Consider the following 26,401-nt stretch of genomic DNA (forward strand, 5'->3'; position numbering starts at 1 on the left):
TTGTTCTTATTTGGTTTATCTTTTTCTTAAAATTCAGAAAAGTCAGGCACACTTGAACATACACAGGGCTCCTCAAAATGCAAGGTTCACTGAAGCTTTATCGATTGCTTCATGCTATCAATTCACTAATCAAAACCTAGATATAATTCAAGATACATTTATACTCCTCCCAAAAAAATGATTTCACAAATGTGTTGGTTCCTAAGGGAAAAAAGCAGGTCCCAGTAACAATAAAAGCCATACTTAGGAATATGGCACACCTGTTCAAAGCACCTGTTTCAAGGGGGAAAAAATGATACAAACCAGAAATGATAGCATTTTATTTTAAAAAATATTTACAGAAAACTGTTCAGGAACTCATCTTTTTGGATAAAGCAATAAAAAAATGGATTTGTTTCCTATGAGTTCAAAAGCTTGTTATAGTATTTTCATTATAAACCTACTGGTTCAAAAAAAGTACCTACCTGAAAAACTCCCTATCAGTAGCACCTTGACTTTCATTATCTAGTCACTATGCAAATTCTTACTACCACAAAAAAAAGGAAAAAGTCTGATTACTCACTCAACATGAAACTTACTACATTATTAAACTTTTCTCAAATTCGACATATGAAGTACAACATACGAATGGAAAAATTCCACTTAATCTAGCCTAATGACCTGTGTGCTACTTAAAGTCACACATACTTTTAAGCAGCATACAGTTTATCTAAATGCATATTAATGTATTTAGATTGTGTCCATTTTAAACTTACAATTACAGATTTATTTTAGTGAAGTAAATACCAAATATTAACTGTTTAAAAAACTTCCCACATAAACCTACAAGAGAAATTTAAAGTGAAACAGGCCACACTATTCTAAGCTCATAGGCAACAAAACTAAAAATATGCCTCATTTGTGTATTCACTAGGCGGTCCAAATATACAAACAAAATCAAAGCAATGAAGAATACTAATAGCACTTGATAAAGATCAGACAGAATATCAACAATGTAAAAAATACAATGTATTATATGATACGTTTGAATGCAAAAACCATATATTTATTAAACATGTGATTAACTTAAAAACACCAAACCAGTTTGTTTTAAAGTGCTCCTCATCCAAGACCTTGGACAAAACCATCACTCCAAAGTGAATTTTTTTAAAAAAACAGTTTACAAGGCAAACACTGACAATAGGTATGGACAGGCACTACCAAAAAATGCTATTTGTTCTTTAATTAAATAATGCCATTCTCAAGTGATGTAGAGTGGTCACTTTGACAGAATTCCTTTTTTGTATAAATAGTCATAAATAAAAAATGTCTCTAGATAGTCTAAAGAGCTGCAAACATTAATACCTTACAACAGCAGCTTTATGTCTATTTTAGGAAAAAAGCACTAAAATCCTCTTCCATTGAAAGGCGTTTATTTCTCTGGTGTAAGTGAGCAAGGTCACTACAACATTAACCTCTTTTCTAGAACAATGTAAATAACAAATGTATACAGATCTTAAATTTGGTAGGTCATAAAAGTCAGGATGCAATCATTTTTTGATGCAACAGAAAAATAAATAAATAAAAGTTAAATACTTTAACCCAACATTTGGTACTGACAAATCAGTAGTGTCAACTTCACATATGAAGGACAGCACAGTCTGGTTTTTAAAAAATCCTCAATGACGGTATTTGGGCTAAAAATATTTGGAATATTAAATGTCTCCTTTTGCTTAAAAGAATACAATAGAATCACCATCAAGCTGCTATCGTAACTCATTTTTAGCTGGGGTAAAGTGACCATTTGGTCCATGGCACAAGTTACATATATCACACGTCTGTCAAACTGAAACCTTATGTTTATAAGATTTCATGTTTATAAGCTACAATACACCCTGACTAAGCTGTCAGTCCCTCACAGTTTTTTAGAAAAATATCTACATTTGTCCTTATGGATGTCAAAATGTTACACCATCATTTGTTTAAAAAAAAAAAAAAAAAAAGATGCACATTCATACTGTGAAGTTATTAGGAAAATACTCTTGCAAATAAACTATATAAAGATAAAATACACTTCAAAGGTATGTGGGTTGTTTTTTTGTTTGTTTGTTTTACAGTATTCTATAAAGTGCAGAGAAATCCTAAGGGAAAAACTACTCCCTAGAACATAGTTTAATTACAGCAGCTTTTGCATAGCAATACTTAGAGGAAGTTGGACACTTCCATTTCCTCAGGAAGAGAAGGATGGAAGAGGATCTTCCGATTCAGATTTTTTTTTGGCCATAAGTCTGCTTTCCTCAGGAATGGTTGCTGATGCCAAATCTCCATTAAGTGTATTTCTTGAACAGTGAACAGGTCCTATTCAGAGATAAATTAAAAGGTTAAACAGCCTATCAATATAACTCCAGTTCTCTACGAAAAAAACAATTTTAAATTTCCTACTCAGGGACATGAAATTCCTTCAGCTTCCTACTAATTTTTTGGTTGACTGTTGAATAGAGAAAAATCTAACTTTCCCACTATTGGCAGTCATAAGGAGAAGCTTCGGAGTTAACAAAATAACTTATGAAGCTATCTGAAGCAGAGACGGTTTTGTTCACTGCTAGAACCACGGTTGGCATGTAACGGGCAGTCAATAAACATGTGCTGAACTGAATGTAGTCTTTCTTAGCTAACTATTGCTTTTCAGGCCTGATTTGTTTTAATGCTGTCCGTATCCTCCTTGTGTTCTAGGGTTAAAAAAAAAAAAAAAAAAAAAAAAAAGACCCAAAAAGGTTACATGCCTAACCCAAGATTACCCAACTGGTAACAGAACTAGGACTAATTCAGGTTTGCTCTTTTTACCACAAGACTTTCTGAGCAGAGCTGACAAGGTATTTCAAACTGAAAGGTCCCATATCTCCACTTGGAATGCAGCTGACAGAACTACCATTGCAGTTCCGACTGAATACAGTTAAACGCACTGGCATGGCCCTGTTGCAAAACAATTGCACTTTTATATGTACATATTTATTTGAATTTACCATAAACATTTATTACTTCTATAATTTTTAAAAATCCAGTTAATAAATAATAGAAGCAGTTTTATCTCTCAAGGAAAAGAATATTTGGGGATAAAGGCTTCGGACTAAGACCACCCAACTGTAAAACATGCACTTTGTAAAGAAGAACAGGAATTCAGTCTCTGCTCTGTCAACTAACTGAGACACTAAACTTTAGGATAAATAGAAGGAAACCTAAGGATAAAACTCCTGACCTAGGCTACACTTCCCAATTTAAAAAAAGTTCTAGAGTACTGAGACACATGTATGTATATAAATATGTATGCATGTGTGTATGTTTGTGCAGATATGTGTGACTACTTTTGTTACACTCCTTAGCAGCTAACTAGGGGAATGCTACATGGAATAAGGCATGCATACTCAGAACTTATAAAAATTGTTTTCAAAAATTCAAAACCAGGGGTGCCCCGCTGACTCAGTCGGTAGGGCATGCGACTCTTGATCTCAGGGTCATGAGTTCAAGTCCCACATTGGACATGCAGCCTACTTAAAAAAAAAAAAAAAAAAAAAAAAAATTAAGGGGCGCCTGGCTGGCTCAGTCTGTTAAGCATCCACCTCGATTTTTGGCTCAGGTCATAATCTCACAATTATGAGACTGAGCCCTGCTTCAGGCTCTGCACTTAGCATGGTGCTTGCTTGGGATTGTCTCTCTCCCTCTCCTTCTGCCCCTCCCCCACAAGCTTGCTCTCTGTCTGTCTCTCATAAATAAATACACTAAAAAAAAAATTCAAAACCAGCGTGCTTAAAAAGAAAGCAAAGAAAAATGGCTAGCTTTAAAAAAATTATTTTCACTGTCACAAATGAAAATGATCCCCATAAAGTAAAAAAGAGCAGCATCCAGAGAAAAGTACAAGGCAGCATATAGAGCTCTTTCATGGGCTCTAGATTAAAAGGGTCACGTATACAAGGCAGAAAGAACAAGGTATATCAGAATATACATTACCTGCCCCCAGTAATTTTTCTTCCCACACCTAACCCCTAACCCTCTTCCTCTTATCTCTTTCAAGTTGTACTAAATTGGCCCAGGAAAGTTACTTTCTCCCTTCCCCTTCCCACCCTCACCCATTTTCCTTCCTTCATTTCTTTTACCCATTTTCTCAACTTGAGTTAAAAATGGCAATGAGTGTAGAGTAGTCCTCTATGTCAATAAATAGTTCTGTGAAGAAAATGGACTTAAAAAAAAAAAAGATGTCATCAACTCCTAAAAATCTGAAAATGGGCAGTAGGCCCTCTCCAACCTCCACCATTTTCGTGAACTCTACATTCTCCTCTAATTAAACCTGTTTAACTTTCTGGTTCAGTGAAACAATTCTATCTTAATCAACGTGAATTAGCTGAGCTCTTCTAGACAACCTAAAGAATCTAAACACCACTTATCACACCATTTCCACAAGGGAAATAAAATCTGTTCCCAACAACAGACTTACAAACTCCTGGAACACAACCTGCCCCCCAAATAGGAACTCTATGTAATTTCCATCACACATGCTTCATGGGCAATAGTAAAGACCCTGAAAAGCAAAAGTATATTAATAGAGCTGTAATAATAAGACTCTATTTGTGTTCACTGGAAATCATGGTCACTACTGTCTAACTAGACATTCTGACACATTTTCAAAGCTTTTTCTTAGAAGAGAAAAATAAATTTTAACCTAAATCATAAAACCTTGCCTAAAGTATTCAATCACAGGATGCTGCTCTTTAAAGAAAAAAGGAGAAAAGGGCATAGGAATAAATGCTACCATAATTCACCACCACCACCAGAAAAAATTATTTTCCTTGGCCATTTCAAATTATTTAAGTAATAATACCGATTTTTTTTTTTCTCTGCACTCAGAACTTGCCTTTATTTTCCCCTAGAATCCCAACCACAATTGATGCTTTGTTCTAAAATGCTTTTTTAATGTAAATATAGTGGGAGTAGAACATTACTAAGAGATTACTAAAATATAGTGGGAAGAAAACAGTTTGATGTTATACATATTAATCTAAGATATGGCATTTACACAGTTACTCAGCACTTCTTAGTTAATAATAAAGGTGTCTGTAGGAGGATATTATGAGCTTCTGTTGATTGTGTGCTATTTGCCTGGCTCTGAATTAAGGAATTAATCCAAAGGGAAAAGACAGTGTTCACTGTCAGTGTCCTTCATTGACTACAACACACATAGAGTCCCACCACAATTTGGGGGAATAAGCCAAAGAAAGAGAGAGGGCCCATTTAACTTACTGTCTGGGTCTTCAAGAGGAGTATCATTACAAGAGTCTGTATCTGAGTAGGTTCTTCGGCGTCGCTGGGAGAGTCGGTGAAGTGTAGATATTGGTTCTTTTACAGAGTGGCTATTCCTGCAAATTAAATAAAAAGCATTGCATCATAAGGCCTTAAACAAATGATAACACCCTGAACTTACCTGGAGTTTTACATGACTTATTCAAATGAAAGAGAACTATTTTTACGCCCAAAGTTCTATTTTAGCAACATTTGACTCCTTCAAAGGTCACGCCACAGGCAAGTCAAATCATTCACAATCCAGCCGGTAACCTGAAGAATATGGCCTCTGAGCCGAATTAAATGGAAAGGCAGAACCATGAAGCAACTTCTTTTATAGAGAAGGGTCCACCAAGACATTAGATATACCAGATGGTTAACAAATGTTTGAAAACTAGAAGTTATGACCTACACAAGTGCATGAATCTAGTGTCAATCCATATCATCAAAAACAGCAGAATGGAGGGGGTGGGCAAGTAGGTTAGGAACATGCTAGAGGTCAACTCACTGACAGCAGCAAGAACAAATAAATGTGGCAAATGGAGGCCGTAAAAACTATTTTAAAAAACAGTCTAGAAAATCAGAAAAGTAGACAAGTCAATCTAAAATATTTAATATAGAAATAAACCACCACCACTCAACAGCACCTTGACTACCACTGTATAAAAACCCAACATTACTGTTCTTAATGATAATCTTGATTCATTACGAAAAAAAAATTTTTTTAACTCTAATTATATTTTATCTAATTAGGTAGAAAAGATAAAATACAGTTCAGAAAAATTTCTATCATAAAAATGAAAGTTTATAAAAGGAATCAAGCTTCTGTTTTTCTGGAAAATTCAGCTAGTGAAACTCTTTATTCCCTGACAGGACTGGATACATATATTCATCACTGGACTCTGTGCACATAATAGTCCAATCACAGATTACATAATCATGGAGGGGGGGGGCAGTGACAAAACAACAGTAAGGGCTCAGTTAACAGTTATTTTAAGATTTTTGTTAGTTTGTTTTTTGTTTTTTGAGAGAGCATAAGCATGAGGGTCAGAGAGGGAGGAAAAGAGAGAATATCCCAAGCAGGCTCTACACTATCAGTGCAGAGCCTGACGTGGGTCTTAAACTTATGAGTGTGAGATCATGACCTGAGCAGAAACCAAAAGTCAGATGCTTAACCAATTGGGGCCACCTAGGTGCTGCATTTACTCTTTTTTTTAAAAATTTTTTTTTAATGTTTATTTATTTTTGAGAGAGACAGAACAAGAGAGAGAGAGAGAGAGAATGAGGGAGGAGCAGAGAGAGAGGGAGACACAGAATCTGAAGCAAGCTCCAGGCTCCAAGCTGTCAGCACAGAGACCAACGCGGGGCTGGATCCCACGAACTGCAAGATCATGATGTGATTCAAAGTCGGGACACTTAACTGACTGAGCCACCCAGGTGCCCCGGCAGTTATTCTTGACATAGAGAAATAAAGCTAATGTCACTACAATTTCATCATTTTCCGAAGAACCAAATATGACAACTAGGGCAACTTGAAAGACTATTATCTACTAAGATAATGAACATTTTAATAACCTGGGATATTGGCGAGATCTATCTAGAAGGCAAATGTCTTAATGTGCTCATATGCATATATACTTTAAAATATCAATTGGTTTTTCTCTCTTTTCAGTAAGATCTTTAATTCTTAAACAACAGATCAGCATGAATATGTGACTATAAAAAGCTGTAGTAAAGTGAGTCTAAGCTCACCTCAAAACTGGATTTTTTTTACCATCATTTGATATAATTTCAAACATCTAAAAAAGGTACAACAGTCAGCAAGGTGCTTACCTTGCTGGTTAATTCATCCACTCATTTTTATCTTCACTGACTACCTACTAGGACCAGGCCCTAAACTAGTAACTAAGAGATATAATGCTGAGCAAATCAGAACCAAGCTCTGCTCAAAAAGAGTTTCCATTCCACACTACTTCACGTTAAAGGCCCAAAGAATTTCCCTAAGTAGGTAAATTTCTGAGAGTACTTGGTTAAAAGAAAAGATTATTTTACCTCTCTGAACTGCAAGAACCAGGGTGGCTGACAGAACGCTTCATCTAGAAATTTAAAATAAAATAAGCATAATTAGTATGTGAAGTAGAATAATACAGCTCTAATTTATTATCATTATCATAATTGACACAAATTTACTCCGAAAAAAAGATGACTAGCCAAGATATTTATTTTTTACAGACTCAAGCAACACTATTAGCACAATGTCAAGCTTTGTCCCTAATAACCATTAATTGGAATCTTTCTCAACACCTATCAAAAACATGCTAGATTCTTTTCTCAATACTAAAAACCAAATTTTACATTCTATACATAATATATATATCATATATATGTGTGCATATGTGAGTGCATGTATATAAAAATATTTTAAAAATATATAACTAATCCAAAAAAATCATACTATTTAAAGCAGAATCTAGCAAGCCAGAAAGTATTCTAATAAATATCTTCCTCTCTCTTTTTCTTAAAGGCCAGGAAAAGAGGCTGGTAGCAAAGCTTCTCTTTATAATTCACTATTCAGGTAGCTGTTATACAGATGTTCTAAAGTGTGGTTTTTGTGGAAGATAGCATTAATAATCTGAGTCTTTTAAGAACTCAGAAGAACCCTAAGTCTCAAATAAGTCTCTAAAACATACATTTTAAAAATTAAAAAACCTGAATGAGCAGAGTGTTAATAAATATGACAAATACTAAACACAATTTAAAAGATCCAATGACTCCACCAAAAAAATAGAAAGAGACCACCAATTAAAACAGATTATTTCAATGTTTAGCAAGGTAGCAGAAAAGCACAGTTTATACTACAGGTTGCTTTTATATTTATATGCAGGGGCTCAAGGGTCTTACCAGTCCAAGTCTAAAGTCTGTTATGTAAATAAGTGGCTGCTGTATTTGTAACGTAAGCCAACAATAGCTCTGAGAAATCCCAGCTGAAATGATAACAGATATGACCAACCCATTTTGTAGTCCAGAACATCTAATATGATTGACATTAAGATACAAATGGACATTAACATCTCCTTTAACAGAAGTCACTCCCTTTGGGATTACTAATCCAATGATATCCCCACTACAATTATCACTCAGTCTGGAGTCAAAATGATGATTTTCTGAACTTCCATTATGACCTGAAATAAGACTGAATGCAAATTTATTCTAAGAGGGACACAGTGATATTAGCTACATAAAGTAGTTTAACAATCAGTTTAAATAGTTTTAGAATTCTCAAATCTTTCAGGTTTATTTCCCATTTACTCATATTATTAAAAATATATATATTTTCCCACAAAGACTGATCTTTTTTTCCATCTGTGTCTCCAGAACTAATTCTCATAAGCCACAACTTTTGCTTTATGTATGAAGTAAAATGGCAAAGCAAGGAAAAATAAACAGCCTCTAACCAGTATTTTTTAGATGAACCTATTGGATTTCCTATAACATTGCTACTGATAAAAAGTTTTGGTTTAAAAGTAACAGTTATCATTGCTTCTTATGCATAAAATACACATATGACCTCTCTGGACTATGGAGTATTTATAACAGAAGGCATTTTCCTCAGAAATTCAGTACAAAAACAGGCAGTTTTGAGGTGGCTTTATTGCATTTGATTCTATAAGGTCAAACATAGTAGTATTTGTAGTGAAGTCTGTATTTGACACCTTATATATCAACTTCAGGAACACAGTGTTATATATACACCCACCTCAAAAGACCTTTTCTTGTTATTCAACCATACAGGTTATCTCACAGTTCATAACGTATCTACAGTTGTGTTATAAGGCAATATTGTCAAAATGTTCTACTGAACACCACAGTCTTGAGAGCTGTTATTTAAAAATACACAGGAAGGGTTCACTTGTCAAATAAATTTCAGAAACAATGCACACCACCTCTCCTTCTCAGAGATTCATAATACACATTATCATAAAAGAGATTCTAAGATGTCCAATGACAGACCCAATTCATTTAGAACTTCCCAAACTAATCTGCCCATAAAACTCATTTTCATAGTATACCTGTCTCAGAGGACATTATTAGCCCATCATACATTGATTAGAAAACGATGATCTAGGGGCGCCTGGGTGGCTCAGTCGGTTGAGCATCCGACTTCGGCTCAGGTCATGATCTCACAGCTTGTGAGTTCAAGCTCCGCATCAGGCTCTGTGCTGACAGCTCAGAGCCTGGAGCCTGCTTTGGATTCTGTGCCTCCCTCTCTCTCTGCCCCTAACCCACTCGCATTCTTTCTCTGTCTCTCTCAAAAATAAATAAACATTAAAAAAAAAATTTTTTTTTAAAAAGAAAATGATGATCTAAATAAACATAGGTAATAATCTTTACTAAATCTCATATAACTAAATTGGCTGGCGTGGTTAAGAGAACCTCGGAATGAGTTGTACCCAATTCCTTCTTCTAACAAATATGCCTTCAGGTAATTGCTAAAGTAGTAGCCAAGTGGCATTGTTCCTTCTATAAAAGGGCTCCCGAAAACACTTGGATGAAAGAAATGTAAAGTCTCATCAGACTCTGTCTCACCTATGAGTTCCCTACAGCTTGCCTGGGCAAGTTTATTAACTTGGAAAGGACAAGGAGTTCACCACCCCTGGCAAAGGGTAATCGTTCAGAGCGATCACAAGGAAAGAAACTGACATGAAGCACCTGCATTACACAGATCAGCTCCTTTGCAATGACCTGCTGATGGAGAAGACCTTTTATTTTATAGATGAAGAAAATGAGGTCCAGAGAAATTAAGTAACTTGCCTACTCAGAGGGCTCAAGTCCAAATATGGACTATAAAATACTGTTTTCCCTGTAACATGTTCTTTCAAACCCCTGTCAAACTCCTTTAAAGATCTGCTTAATTTTATTCCTTTGTGAGTAAAACATCACCCCATTGTGATGTTTTTACCGAGTAGAGCAGTGTCCCCAACCTTTTCTGTGTCAGAACACCCACAGAGCATTATAATATATTTCTGGCACTCTGGGGTAAATGGCACAGTCCCTCCAAGGGAAAAGGACAGGACCTTGGCACATGCTGAGCCCACAGAGCTAAGAGGCTCCAATACAGAATATTCTATCTGTTGACCATTTCCCTCCCACTGCCAGTTTCCATCCTTAAAAACAAAAACAAAAACAAAAATGCAACATCACTGGAAGAAAAACAAGTTCCAACCATTTGAACAGGAGAAGGCGACACAGGGGAAACCAAGGGATCCGGATGGGACAGCTGAAACATCTCAGGTTTAAACTTGGCATTCGCTATCTTCACACATTCCTCAAGCGTTGTGATGAATGTATTACATGTGGCACTAAGCAGAGAAGAGGCTTCATTCATGTTCTGAAAAATTACACACTGAGTTGAACAGATTCAACCACAATTATATGGAATCATGCAGCACATTATAATCACGTAACTAAACATTACCTACAACAGACACCTTACTAGGTTACGTGCAAATCTATTTAAAATATACTACCTTAGAAAATTAAAGCAATATATGAATAAGAAATGTCTATCAGGCAAAGTGTATGAAATTAGATTCCATGAAAAAATAAATTTTGCATTTAAACCAAATATCATATTGAAAAACTATATCCAAAAATTTATCTTAGATAAACCTAACCTAAACAGTAATTTTCTAAGTATCAAAATTCTGAAGGTGGTCACAGCAGAACACCCTGAGCATTACTAAGTGGCAAGCACAATTCATATCTACTCCAAACCCATTCTCCTACTTCTTCCATGGTAGAATAAAAACTCCATTTTTTTTTTTTTAATGACAGCAATGTGTCCTGACCCTGGGGGATGAATACAGACTGGTGGAAGCCACTCATGGCTATTCCATGACCCTCTGTCAAATATTGAGATTTCTTAATTTCCACTGACCCAGACAAAAAAAGATGAGAAGTCTGTTAAGGAGTTTCTGGGACTTTTGTTCCCAGATAAAAGCCCAGGACAGCAAGTTAAGAAAGTCTCCTTCCACCCTGGTTACCCCACTGCCTCCTGCCTCTGTATGACCTTGGCCTTGCACATAAGGGGGCAAATCCAACACACCAAGAATGGCAGAGTATCAAGACCAGGTCCTTGATATTGTCACTGAGCCGCTGGAGCAAATGTGAGGGCACCCACCTCCAGAGAGCTTGTGGTGAAACAGTGAGTGCCCTGAGGGTCTAATGTACCTACAACTAAATATGACCTCACATAAGATTGTTCCCCACCAGGAGAAGGCCACAGAAGTAGGAACATTTCTTGTCCCGTTTCTCCTAAGTTAGGTAAAAGGTGACTGGGAACCATGCTGGCTTTTCACCCAGAGAACAGTAGGGCCCGCTGGTCCTCCTTTATCAGAAAGTGTGAACCTATTTCATAGCCAGGTCCCACAAATTCGAAATTTGATTACTGCATTACTGTTCTGAGAAGGACTTTTTTAAAAAGTTATTTGACAAAGCTAAGTGGTCAACTCTGAGTCATAGAAACTGGGACCTCGTCACAAAAAGAAAGAGAAGAGCAGCTGTCCAATGATTCATACAGCTAGCCCAGAGAACAAAGCCTGGAATGCTTCTTCCCCACCCCAACCTCCAAATTATCAGATTGGCTGATTCCCTTGATTAAATAAGCCTTGATTCCCTGGGGCAGTGTGCTGCTTCCTGCTTTACTCTGGTTGCACAGATACAATCTAGAAGATCCTAGAGATTTCCAGAGTCTGGAGTAGGGATTGCCCAGAAGAGCTAAAAATAGCTCATTTTGAAAATGCTTCTCTGCCACCTTATGAGAAGAACCTCACCCACCAGTGTATTACAAAGCATAATCAGACATGAAGGGATCATCTTTGTATACCTCTACACTGGGAGATGAATGATTCTCATCATGGTGAACAAATTCTTGGATAGTATGAACTTGCTGCATTAGGAGGTCACAGTAGAGACGAAGTTCAGACATTTTGGTTTTCAGAGATTCACTGGTTTCACTTATCTCTGAAAGGAATATATATAAACATTCAGTCAGATTGTTTTCATATTGTTTCAGCAATAAAACAAAATGGAATCATTTAAAAGTAATGCAATAGATAATAAATACCTATATGAATAGATATAAATACCTATAGCTTAAGAGGTGTGGGCCCTTGGAAACAGATACAAGGATATTGAGGAAATACCCTCTCTTCAAATAATTGGGGAAAAAATGGAAGCCATATGTCTGACATGAAGCTTAGGTAGATTAATTTCCAGATGCAAGATGATGACCACTGGATGTTTTATACAGGACATTTCCATTCCATTACTCATTCTTCATTTGAAAAGTGCTTTATATTTCTTCTTTTGTAAATTGTCCTTTCTGTCCTTTACATATTTTCCCAATTTTGATGTTCAGTTTTTCTCTTAATAATATATAAATTAATAATCTATAAAAGTTCTTACACACTAAAGATAGCAATCTTTCCCCTGTCCTGTATACTGCAAGTATGTTTCCAGTTCTATCTGCTCTCTTTCACCTTTCTTTATTGTACCTTTTAACGCAGAGAAGTTTTTAATTTTTATGTCATTAAAACTATTGTATTAAACATCTGCTTTCTTCTGTTCCTTTCATAACTTCATTTTCACATTATATTGTTTTCATAATTGTCTTATTAAGAGCTTACTTTCTTTTATTTAATACGTCCAGACACACTAAACATCCAGCCATAATCTTAACCATTCAATTCATTCTAAACTAGAAATATAAACAGCAGAAGTAAGGAAAAATACACGTAGCAGATCCTGGTGTTTTTCCATATTCCCTGAGCCACTAGTCAGTGGCTAGTGATACTAGCCACAAAGCAACTCTGGCCACAGTGGACCAAACAAGCTCTATCTGCTTATTTGACCTAACCTAAATTAGGTTCTACTCAAATTTAAGTCCATTCCCTCTTTTCTTTCAATTATAGTGCAAAATATGTAATGAAATTTACTGTTTTAACCATTTTTAAGTGTATAGTTCAGTGACATTAAGTACATTCACATTGTCCTACAATCACCACACCATCATCCATCTCCAGAACTCTGTCATCTTGCCCACACCCTAGCCCCTTCAACCATTACTCTACTTTCTGTCTCTGTGACTCTGACTACTCTAGGTATGCTAGTAAGTACAATCATACAGTATTTGTCCTTTTGTGACTGGCTTATTTCACTTATCTTTTAAGATTCACCCACATTGTAGCATGTGTCTCAATTCCCTTCCTTTTAAAGCCTGAATAATATTCCATTGTATGTATAATACTACATTTTGTTCACCTATTTCTTTGTCTATGTCCATTTGGGTTGTTTTTATCTTTTGGCTATTATGAATTTCCATTCCTTCTTATCCTACCTGTAGCCATACTCTATGCATGATGTTCTTTCATATGTTTTTCAAGGATTATAAATTCAATTCTGGACCTTCATTTTTCAATACCCATAATTCAGTCGTTGTCACTAATCTAAATAACTTCTATCATTTTTTAATTATAAAAAGTAATATACACTCAATGAAAACTTTCAGAAAATCAAAAAAAAATATATAGAAAAGAAAAATCAAAACAACCGCAAACTCACTGCCAAGACATAAATTATTTTATTATTTTTGCACTATATCTGCATACGGTTGAACTAATACCATAAATTATTTACTTTGCTTTTGATTTCTGTTTAATCCTTTGGAGTCGGCAATATATGAACATGGTAAAGTCAAAGGTACCAAAGGGTATATACGATAAAAAGTGAGTCTCCTTCTCACAAATTACCTTTCCAAAGGTAACAACTTGACTGATTTCATAGATCTTTCCTGAACTGGCCAATGAATGGATATGTAATTTTGAATCCTGCTTTTCTACAATTATCACTTAACACTGGGCATTTTCTCACATTATTAAAATTCCTTGTAAACATTTTACTGGCTACATAGCAGCTTATTCCAGCCTAGAGGTGACTGAACCATTCCCCTAAATTTATTTATTTATTTATTTTTTTTTAATTTTTTTTTCAACGTTTTTTATTTATTTTTGGGACAGAGAGAGACAGAGCATGAATGGGGGAGGGGCAGAGAGAGAGGGAGACACAGAATCGGAAACAGGCTCCAGGCCCCGAGCCATCAGCCCAGAGCCTGACGCGGGGCTCGAACTCACAGACCGCGAGATCGTGACCTGGCTGAAGTCGGACGCTTAACCGACTGCGCCACCCAGGCGCCCCTCCCCTAAATTTAAATCTTTGCATTGTTTACAAGTTTTTTTACTATGATGAATGTCATGCATGTAAATCTTCATCTACATTTCTGATATTTCTTGAGGCTAGATTCCTAAAAGTAGACAAGACAATTAACATTTATGTTTAAGAAAACATTCTCACCACCAAAGAAAAATGTATAGTTACCTTTTTCTTTTTTAGTCCTAGTATCAGTCAAACAAGCTTTGGAGCTCCCCAGAGCAACCAGCCACCTCTGTCTTTCAGCTGCATTCACTGCCTTCATGTAGAAATGCTGCTCTCCTGGAATGATTAATTCCATTCTTGTGTTGTCTGCTGAATGGACTATGATGATAAACACAGGAGAAATACAGTCATGAACTTAAGTAATTTGGGGAGAATCAAACAATCACTCTTACGCAGTATTAGATGTTACAGACACCTACAACAAGAAACTGAGATTCAAGATGCAGGCATTGACTTTCCCTAAAGGGCTATCTAGTGGCACCCTCAAAACCACCTTCTCACATCTACTCATGCTGGCAGAGGTGCTAAAGTGGTGATGGCAAGAGGAAGAGAAAACAGCAATGAAAACTAAAAACTCCCTCTCTTGGGGCTGCCTATACTACTTTAAATACACACGCACTGTCACACTTACCACACATTTTTTTACTGATTTCTTTGAAAACAGACTCTACGTCTTAGTGTCCTCCAAGCCTAGGATAGTGCCTAGCATACAGAAGCAGCACAATAAATAAATGAATAAATGGTACCTATGGCCACCTTCCATTAAAACAGCAGCCCTCAACTAAGGGGCACATCACAATCACCCAGAAAGTGTGAGTATTTTAGAGACCTTCTCCTCTTTCCCACCCCCCTCCTCCTCCTCCTCTCCTAAACCACCCCCCACCTTGATACTCTGACAAAAGAAAACTAACCAAGAATTATACTGAGCCAATCCTCAATCTTTGTTGTAAGAATAAATTTGTGTTACACTGTCCTTAATCAAGAAGTATTCACTCAGCTCAGAGAAGTGCTGGTAGAGGGGGAAGACACAAGGGGAGAAAGAAAGGAGTCTTTGCTCTAACAGAGCTGACAATTTAACCAAGGAAACAAACTGACACAACAAAAATAATCAAAACACCTAAATGATGAACTCTTTGGTACAGTGACTTCATGTGTAATTAAGATGGGAGAAAGGTGAGAGGAGGTGGGAAACAAGTCTTCATGAAGAAGGATTTGACAATAGTAGGATTTAGTTAAGAGAAAAACTGCATTAAAAAAGGCCTAGATGAGGAAATAAACATAATATGTACTGAGGGTATCAGGAGTAAATAAAGCCTTGTGTTATATTACATGGTAATAATATTCACAAATGGACAAGCTGAGTTGAGCCAAATTATCAGGGGCTCTGCAAGTCTGGCAGAAGCCCTAATTTACATGATTAATTACCAAAAATATTGACCAGATGTACTATGGAAAATAAGTGCCACAAAAGCTTTGCTAGCTTATTATTCTATTTAGAAAGGCCATTCTTAGAGGTAGATAGTGAAATATACAAACATGCAACAATCAATGATGGGTGCTAAGATTTCCAAGCCAGGATAAAATTACTGAAATCCCAAGGCCCCAAGAGTAACTTTTTTTGCTGCTTGTTAATACTAGTGAAAGTATCAATAACTACCTTAAAAGAAAACAAAGCTCTAATTGCCAATGATGCTGCTACAAATGAAAATAAGATGACTCCTTTTTAAACATACCAAAATTGATGTATTAACCAAGAGTGTCCCCTACAAAGTAGTCACCTAAGACAACAAACTTAAGAACAAGACTCCCCAAACATCAAGTTCTCAAGATAAAATGGACAAGAACTCTATATGCAAAACTGTAAAAAATTACTGAAATTAAAAACCTAATTAAATATACAAATACACCATGTTAGTAGATCAGAAGACTCAACACTGTCAAGAATACTATTCTTCCCAAATTGATATATAGATTCAATATAATTCCAATCATAATTCCAGCAGACAGTTGTGGAAATTTACAAGCAGATTCTAAAATGTGTTAAGGAAAAAAAAAAAAATAAATAAAAAAAAATAAAAAAAAATAAAAAAAAAATAAAATGTGTTAAGGAAATGCAAAGAGCCAATAATGGCCAAGACAATCCTGAAAAAAAAAAACAAAGTTAGAAGACTTAGACCATCAAATACTTAAGAAGTATAAAGCTAAAGAAATTTAGACAGTGTGAAAATGGCACAAGGATAGAGAAATAGTCCCATGAAACAAAAGACAGTCCAGAAAAGGACCCAATGTACATGGTCACTTGCTTTGTGACAAAGATGTTCCTACAGTGCAGTAGGTGAAAGGTTGATATTTTCAATAATTGATACTCAGTCAACTGAATATCCCTATGAGAAAAAAATGAATCTTAACCCCTGCTGATACCATATATAAAAATAAATTTTAAGTCAATCACAGGCCTAATACAGACTTAAATATAAAAGGTAAAACAATAAGCCTTCAAGAAGAAAAAAGATTTCCTAAGCGGGACATAAAAAGTTCTAATTAAAAATATTGAAAAACTGGACTTTATTGAAATTAATAACTTCTGCTTATCAAAAGATACCTTTAACAGAAAGAAAATGCAACCTACAAAGTAGAAGAAGATACAATACAAAGACTCATTTGGACTAACTACATAAATATACACACATATATATATACAAATATATATATATGTATTTGGAAAATATATATGTATCTCTAGTCTTTGGCCTAATTTCTAAATTGGGCTGTCATCTTTCATGTTGTGGGAAGTCCAAACATGTGTGTGTGTGTGCGCATATATATATATATATATATATATATATATATGGAATGTATATATATATATATATACATATACACATACATATATACATATATTTGGAAAATATATATATACATATATTTGGAATGTATATATAGTGTACATATATATATATATATATATGTATACACACACACACATTTGGACTTCCCACAAACAACATGAAAGATGACAGCCCAATTTAGAAATTAGGCCAAAGTCTAGAAAGGACACTTCAAAAGAAGAGGACATTCAAATGGCTAATTAATACCTGAAAAACTATTCATCATTAGTTATTGAAGAAATACAAGTTAAAACCACCATCAGATACCAACATATACACTAAAAATATTCACAATTTTAAAAATGATAATGCAAGTTTTGGCAAGGATGCAAAGCAACTGGAACACTCATATTCTGCTAGTTCAAGAATAAACTGATACAACCACTTTGGTAAACAGTTTGGCATTACCTGTGACAAAGATTCTCTCCTTGATCAAACTTCAGTCAGGCTCCTCTGAGCCCTCTGCTTGACTATGGCCGACCTTGGGCTTCCATCTCTGTCCTTGTAGAGTCCAATCTTAGTAAGAACTCTGCTAAGTCAGTTTAGCCAGAATCCTCCACCTTCAATATATGATTACCCTCAATATCCAAAAAAATTCCTCTAGCCCCAACATCCCCCAGGTAATATCTGGCCTGCCTTCAGCAAGAATCTGTTTACCCAGAATGCCCCCTAATCCCTCATGTTTCCTCTTAGTAATTTTCCATCCACCAATCCCCCCACTCTACTGCTTGGCTGCAAATTCCCACTTTTCTTTATCATATTTGGAGTTGAGCCCAATCTCTCTCCCCTACTACAAAGCCCCAGTGCAGTAGTCCCTATACTTATCATGAGAGACTTGAATAAAGTCAGCCTTATTAGCAAGTGTCAAGAATAATTTTCTCCTTAATTCTGTTAAAGCTAAAAGTATGAGTATCAATGCCTCAGCAATTCCATTCCACTTCCAGATATATACTGAATAGAAATGCATATGTTATGTTCAGCAAAAGAAATATAATAAGAATATTTATAGCAGCTTTACTTACTCATTATAATCCCAAATAGAAAAAAGCAAAAAAAAAAAACAAAAAAAAATACACATCAATACTAGACTGAATAGGCAAGTTGTGGGATATTTATAACATCAGAAATACTACAGATCAGTAAGAATGATTGAACTACTATTACACAGAACAACATGGATGAATTTCACAATGATGAGTGAAAGGAGCCAACACAAAAGAAAATACTGATTTATTCCATCTATAAAAATTCAAAAGTAGGCAATATTTATCTATGGTGATAAAAGTCAAATTAATGGTTACTTTTTAAAGGGATTAATGGCTGAGGAAACATGACAATATCCCTGTATCCGAAAGGCTGACAACATTCTAATTCTTAATCTGGTTGATAGTGACACAAGTGTGTGTACTTTGTAAACATTCTTCAAACTGAATATTTAAGATTTGCTCCCTTTTCTGTATTTTATTCTTGAATAGAATGATTACTTCAAACAAACAACAACAGTAAAAATGCTGCCACATCTTGAAACATTTTACAAGTGCCTTAGGATTCTGCCACTAACAGTCTTTTAAATATCCTCAAGGGTGGCAAATCTTTGAACTGTGTAGTTTGATTTCTGACTCTCACCAAATATCATTTGGAATCAAATCTGGGGAATAAAATGAGATAAAACCATCAATTTTTAAAAAATAAAAACTCATACTTTGTGCTTTTCTTGTGTAATTTATAAACTGGTTTATAAGGCAATTCTAAAATAGGAGTTCTAAAGAGTTATGGGGGATGATGGTGCAATTAAAAATAAATATATAAAACTGAGTACCTGGAAAGCCAATACTTAATTGGTATACATTTCAGTACTTTTGTCTAAGATAAACAACAAAACTATGCCTCACATATTTCAGGGACGATGCAATAACAATACATTAGGCTGAAGTGTTTCTGTATCTTAGATAGCCATGACTTCCTTCCATTAGAACAGTACTAATTCTCAGCTAAAGGGGGCATGTTACAATCACATGGCAGCTATGTGCATTTTGGAGAAAGCTCCCTGGATGACACTTATCTACCCCAAGTTATAAATCACTGCTGTGGAAAGAACCCTAAACGAATGTGAAGAATTAGATGTGCAGCAAAGAAAAATTCTATTTTGTCTCCATAGCTAAATCGTACTAAGAACTACCACAAAACTACACCAAACTAGCAATCCGGCCCTGGAAAATATAAGATAATGCACTAGCTGCTGCTTTGCTTTAATCTAAATAAGAAAATGCACAGAGCATTAAGATTACTCTCAAGTGTTTGACAGCTGTGACCAAGCGCTCACCATGTCAAAGGAAGTACCCATGATGAAGGACAAGTATTCAAGATATAGAGGAGAAATGAAAAAGGCCTGTAGGTGCTTGATACTGGCTCCTCTAGTGCTTTAGTTTTTCCTTCAATTCTCTGAAGAACTTAGTACTTTTCATTATCATTTTGTCTGATCTCCCCTGCCTACCTCCACCCCACACAACCCAACCACATATACAAATGAATCAATGGTCCATGAAACCTTCTTTCATGAAAATTACAGCATGACCTATTGCTTTAGTTCTTCTCTTTTGAAAGAAAAGGAAAACATCTCTATCACCCAGAAGAGCTGATCTCCGATTCAACAAAGAACCAGAGTTTTATGCCTTTGCCTTCATGTTTTAGCAAAACTGACTCATTTAGCAAAACCCTGCAGAGCCTGCCTGATCATCTTTTGCTGGAGAAGAAGAAGCTGGAGGCACTGTAAGAATGTCCTGAAGGAAAGGGACAGAGCAGCAAGGAAGTGAAAGCAAGGAAGAGAAAGCTGCTGGGACTGCTCGTCTCTCCAGAAGGACATCATATGGGCGCCAGGCCAGGGATAAGACTGTTTGTCTGGCGCTAGATGTACTCATGACCCAGTATGGAATACACTGCAGGTGCATGACCTGTCCAGATGCCAAATACTATGTTGTATGTGCTCGCTGTTATCAGACAAACTGCAAAAAATAAAAGAGGCTCGAGCCAGGGGACCGGTGCTTCGGCTCCTAGAGAGTCTTAGCCCCCTGCTTCCAATTCTCGTCACCGCACCTTTAGGCCCCATCTCTCTACAATCTTCAACTTTTTTTTTTTCCCTCAAATAAGCTCCATGCCCAACGTGGGGCTTGAACTCATGATCCTGAGATCAAGAGTCTCATGTTCTACTGACTGAGCCAGCCAGGCCCCGCACCTCATCACCTTTAAAGCTCAGCTTCCTATCTTTGCAATACCTTTATTTTATAATGCATATAAAAGAGAACACTTGTGGACTCCATAAGGACGCTGAAGTAGCAACCACAAAAATTGTTTTTCAGGTCCAAATTAGAAAACTAACCCTAAGATTTTGAGTTTCAATAGGAGGGGAAAAAAAAAAAAACCCAACTGTGCTTAACAATGTTAAGTGCCACTCTTAATTGCTAAGGAAATAAACAGCATTAGAAGATCCCTACCTGACTAGAAATGCTTTTTTTCCTCTTTTTGGATTGTAGTGAGGAATGCTTTCCTTACCTAACTTCAAATTTCTCTAATTCCATGCACTCACTTACCTTTAATTTCACAAACTGCCATCTTTATACTTCCTTTGCTCCCTTTGCAAACATCATCTTGTGAATCATAGTAGGACAGGATTCCATTATCTAAAACAAACCAACGTGGCTGCCAACCTGCAAAGATTATAAATAACAGAAGATTGGTAAGAAATTACTTTACTCACAGAGAAAAGTATGACTTCAAAATTTGCCATCCATGTTTTCTTGGCTCTAAGGTGACATTCTGACAATGAAATTTCTTTTTTTTTTTAATTTTTTTTTAACTTTTTTTTTTTTTAACGTTTATTTATTTTTGAGACAGAGAGAGACAGAGCATGAATGGGGGAGGGTCAGAGAGAGGGAGACACAGAATCCGAAACAGGCTCCGGGCTCTGAGCTGTCAGCACAGGGGCCCGATGTGGGGCTCGAACTCACGGACCGCGAGATCGTGACCCGAGCCGAAGGTGGCGCTCAACCGACTGAGCCACCCAGGCGCCCCCTGACAATGAAATTTCTAATGGCCAAGTCTTGCCGAAATTGTTCTTGCATCAATCCCACTTTGTTGGGAAAGATTTCTGGAGAAATCTATAGATCAGCATAAATATAGGGGGTAATACCTTTAATCTGGTTCACAACCTTCTCATTAACAACCCATGAGACTCATGCTCAATAATAACCTATACTGGATGCAACATGACTGCCCTTTTCCTGAAGGGAACAGAGTTGGGTTTTTGATGTAACGTTAAAAGACATGGATTCTAGCCCCCGCTTTATTCTAACTCTTTAGATAAGCTGAAACCAATCTTTTCACTTTAATAAATATAAAAAATTCCCAGTCTCAAAAATGAGTGGATTGAAAAAGGTGACCTCCCAGGTGCCACTCAGCCCTCTAATTCTGCAATGCAACTTTCCCATCTCTTACAAGTTGCCTAGGCAAATTCCCTTGCACAAGTGGGTGCTGAATGTAGTCTCTTCCACAGAAGATGCATACTATAGTGAGAGCCTGCATTCCCCCTAATACCTCTCTCCTTGTACTGCTGTTGCCCAACTCCGGCCGAAATGCTAGAAACTGCAATCATTCGTTTCATTTGTGTTTATTCAGTGACTAGATTACACAACTATCATAGACTTGGCTCTCAGGCAAAGATGAGGATGAGGTTGATGGCTTTCCTCAGAGTTCAACTGCCACCCTTGCAAGCCAAACTCAGTGTTCCCTAAAATCTTATCAAGCATGCTACTGATTTACAACAGTGCACTGATTAATAACACAGTGACCATGACCAGGGTGCCTCACTGAAGGCAGTGTGACTGTCCTTGTTCTTTCTGTAACTATTAAATCATAATTCAGCCTGGTCACATTAGATGTAGCCCACTATCTGCTTAATCAATTCGGTTTTTCAAGGGCCAAATAGTGCCAGAACAGTGGCAGATGGGAGAATCATTCTTACACACTGATAAGACCCAGGACTTATCTCCTCAAAGGCTTTTCCTGTAATACTTTTGAAATGACAGCACCGAGTCATCATAAGAAGGTTAAATTTCACAACAGGGAATGTCATAATACAGTTCAGAAAGACGGATACCCAAAATAATTAAAACAAGTTTTAAATACTTGGAAAATTCTTATTATGAAACACTATACCCCTAATGAGGCCTAGCAAATTAAAAGGTAAGTTCTTTTGGTACATGAACTTTATCTTGTTTGCCATTGCATTCCCAGCACCTAGAATGGTGTCTGGCACATAACAGGTGCTAAAACAAAATGTATTTCTCAAGTGATTAAATACAAGAAAAGTGAGATATTGCATGTTATCCATGACAGTAAAGATATGCAATATATCCATGAGAGTATTTTGTATACCAGCATGCATAGAAACGATGAAAACATTATCTTTCCAAACACTAATTCACCTTGGCAAACAAATTATAAGCAGGGTGGTAAAAGTGCACTCCACGCCACCCGAGGTCCTATGTGCCTATAAGACAAATTGGGATTCTATAAGCCCGTATTATTGTGATTCAGTATCTCTTTAAAACAAATAATGAGCAAAATGACTTATTTAGAATTTGTAGCAACTTAGGGGTGCCTGGGTGGCTCAGTCTGTCTGTTAAGCCTCCAACTTTGGCTCAGGTCATAATCTCTCAGTATGTGAGTTCCAGCTCCATGTCAGGCTTTGGGCTAACAGTTTGGAGGCTGGAGCCTGCTTCGGATTCTGTGTCCCCTTCTCTCTCTGCCCCTACCCCACTTGCACTCTGTCTCTCTCTCTCTCTCTCTCTCTCTCAAAAATAAATAAACATTTAAAAAAAATTTGTAAACAATTTGTAGCAACTTGAAAGGTGACCATGATTAAATAAGAAAGTTATCTCTACACACATTTTTTTTTTCTTTTCCAACGTTTTTTTTTTTTTTTTTTTTTTTTTTTTTTTTTATTTATTTTTGGGACAGAGAGAGACAGAGCATGAACGGGGGAGGGTCAGAGAGAGAGGGAGACACAGAATCGGAAACAGGCTCCAGGCTCCGAGCCATCAGCCCAGAGCCTGACGCGGGGCTCGAACTCACGGACCGCGAGATCGTGACCTGGCTGAAGTCGGACGCTTAACCGACTGCGCCACCCAGGCGCCCCTCTACACACATTTTTGAAGAAATATTTAATTAAAACAATCTCTAACTGATTCACACATTTATATAACAGAGGGCTATATCTGTGAAAAAGATAGGCATAGGCATTCTTTAAAAAAAAAAAAAAAAACACTTTCTTTTTATCTCAAACTACCAAATGTTACTGAAATCCTTGTTCTCTACAAAGGATTCTCAAAGAACACTGTCATGAAACTGAAAGGTTCCTTCAAGATCATCCAGTACAAACAGCTGCTCATTCTTCTGACCTAAGATGTACTAAAATTAAAAATCAGGATCCCACTGAGTCAAATTTAAATTTGAATTCTTCCAAACAAAAGATTTCATTGCAGCAAGCTCCTACAACACATACTAGCAGTTTACTTAAACGCTCTGCAAAGACTAAAAGCGTTAAGCGCACAAGTGGCTATAGTGCTCAGTGCCAGAGGAGATAAGAAAGATGGCCACCAAGACCACAGTATGCTCCAGGAATAAATTATGACTCATCTCAGTAATCACCAATTGCTCTATTGCAGGCATAAGTGGTTCCTCCCAAGACACTGTGGACACTATGCTTATGAATGTGTGCCATGAGATGATCATTTGCATATCAAAGCATAGAAACTACTGTCTTTAAAGTTAATACCATATCTCAACTAAACAGCATAACTGCTCTCACAACTGCCCAAACGAAATGCTTAAGAAAAAATATTTACCTCGTTTTTAAATGTTTCCTGCTAAAACATATCATTTACAGAAACAAACTGACATTTTAATGTGAGCAAAATAAAGCACGCATGCATACAAGTGTTAAAGCATTTGCTGCTATAAATTGGGCTTTAGCATTCCAATTAATCAAAAAAAAAAAAAAAAAGAGGGAAGGAAGGAAGGGGCAACTGTAGCTCAATGCTTATGCCTTAAAGAGTTTATGTGCAGATTTTGCACAAGGTCAGGTGGACACAAGTTGAGTGTACTATGCAGTTACAAAGGGGTTCAGTACTTTTTTTTTTTTTTTTTTTAACGTTTATTTATTTTTGACACAGAGAGAGACAGAGCATGAATGGGGGAGGGTCAGAGAGAGGGAGACACAGAATTGAAACAGGCTCCAGGCTCTGAGCGGTCAGCACAGAGCCCGATGCGGGGCTCGAACTCACAGACTGCGAGATCATGACCCGAGCCGAAGTCAGCCGCTTAACCGACTCAGCCACCCAGGCGCCCCGGGGGGTTCAGTACTTTGAGCAGAGTAAATAAATGGGTAGCAAATCAAGATTTTCCTATTACACTGGAACAAGAAATGATTGTTATTTAATCTTATTTTAAACTCATTTCCTTTCATCTAATGTGGTGAAATCATAGAATTCTGAAGTTGGAAGACCCCTTCAGGATAAACTAACTGCTCATCCTGGCCTTCCCAGACTGAGATCTTGAGAGAGTAAGTGACTTGTCTTTACTGTTGGATGATGGCAGAGATGGGACTGCAACTCAGAATTAAGTCTCTTTTAATAAGCCAGGCTGTTGGTGTCATGGAAAAAGACCCTTCCCAGCTGGCCTCTCATTTCTACAGAAACACAAAGCTCTTCAGAGTCTTTCCTTTCAACCCACTTCATGGGTGATGCTGACCTGCCTTTTCCACTTGTGTGTGTTGCACTGTCTTCCACTATTTCTCACACACTTACCTGAATTCCAAAATATAAAGATATCTCATTGACAACCACCTCTTAAGAAATGGTATCTGGGGACGATTTCCCAGAAAACCATGCTTTCTATGCTGAACAACTTCAACAAGAGAACTTTTAAAGTAAACCGTGTTGCTAAGGAAATTAAAAAGAAATACAAAAAAGATTTCTTAAAATTAAATCTTGATCTTACAAGGTCCATTCTATTCCTATACCCTGACAACTCAGTTATTAGCAAAATGCCGAATTAAGTGTGAATAAGGATGGAGACAGCACCACGGGCAGAGTAACTGGGAATTGTTCCGGAAGCTACAGGAGGAAACAAGTATTATTACAGGGTCAAAGAAGTGGTCAAGCGCACTTCCCACCCTCAGGAAGGTGCGCAGTCTCGAACGGTCCCCTACAGACGCCAGATCTAACACGGGACTCAGCTAGGGATTAGCCTCGGAAGCAGAAGGGGCCGGTTCCCTGCGAGGGTCACCGCAGGCCAGGCAGAGGGAGGGGCCCCTGAACGGTCTTTTCCGCAGCCTTCCCCCCTAAACCCGCCCAAGCACCCGGCCTCTCCCGGCCGCCCTCGGAGCACGCGAGCCCTCTGACCTGTGAGATAGTTGGTCCACTTGTACAGAACCCCCTCCATGCTTCAGGGCCCGGCGCCGCGCATCCTCCAGGCCGGGCGCCGGCCGCGGTGCTGGGGTAGGCGCGGAGCTTGGGCAGCCCCTCCCGGCCCGCCCGGGCCCTCCCGCAACCCCGCCGGCACCGAGCCGCCCTCAGCCTGCGCGCGCCGCCGGGACGTGGCGGCCCTTAGAGGCCGGGACGGCGGCCGCCGCGTGGAGCTCGAGGGCAGCGAGGCGCGGGCTCAGACATCCCCGGGCGAGCCGCGGCGGCGGCGGCGGCAAGATCACGACCGCAACCGGCCTCCCGCTCGCGCTTCCACCCCACGGCTGTTCCCTCCCGCGCCCCGGCGCTCCCTCCTCCTCGCCCGCCTTCCTTCCCCCCGGGCTCCCCGTTTGTTTTCATTGACCTCGACGTCGCTTTCACTTCCTGGATGAAAGGGGCCGGCTCGTCCCA

The 26,401-nt window shown here is 37.6% G+C and overlaps 1 protein-coding gene across 1 annotated transcript; it reads right to left on the minus strand.

The window, feature by feature from the left end:
• Positions 1-305: 305 nt before the first annotated feature.
• Positions 306-26,311, minus strand: PLEKHA3 (pleckstrin homology domain containing A3). The gene is made up of 8 exons (XM_058712748.1): positions 25,931-26,311; positions 21,059-21,175; positions 14,746-14,901; positions 12,197-12,333; positions 10,535-10,699; positions 7,363-7,406; positions 5,272-5,387; positions 306-2,337 (listed from the first exon to the last, which is right to left on the minus strand). The coding sequence occupies exons 1-8, from the start codon at positions 25,968-25,970 to the stop codon at positions 2,210-2,212; spliced, it is 903 nt and encodes a 300-aa protein (XP_058568731.1). The 5' UTR covers positions 25,971-26,311; the 3' UTR covers positions 306-2,209.
• Positions 26,312-26,401: the final 90 nt, after the last annotated feature.

This window comes from Neofelis nebulosa, chromosome 2 (genome assembly GCF_028018385.1).
Source record: "Neofelis nebulosa isolate mNeoNeb1 chromosome 2, mNeoNeb1.pri, whole genome shotgun sequence".
Classification (NCBI taxonomy): Eukaryota; Metazoa; Chordata; class Mammalia; order Carnivora; family Felidae; genus Neofelis; species Neofelis nebulosa.

What these genes read in the sequence shown, in the direction of transcription:
- PLEKHA3 (XM_058712748.1), bottom strand. Translation starts at nt 25,970, where the DNA reads ATGGAGGGGGTTCTGTACAAGTGGACCAACTATCTCACAG. An exon ending in ATTCATCTCCCAGTGTAGAG is followed by an intron (nt 10,700 to 12,196) that starts GTATACAAAGAT and finishes GTAATTTTTCAG; the next exon opens with AACATGAATGAAGCCTCTTC. An exon ending in CGCCTTCTCCTGTTCAAATG is followed by an intron (nt 7,407 to 10,534) that starts GTTGGAACTTGT and finishes TTAAATTTCTAG; the next exon opens with ATGAAGCGTTCTGTCAGCCA.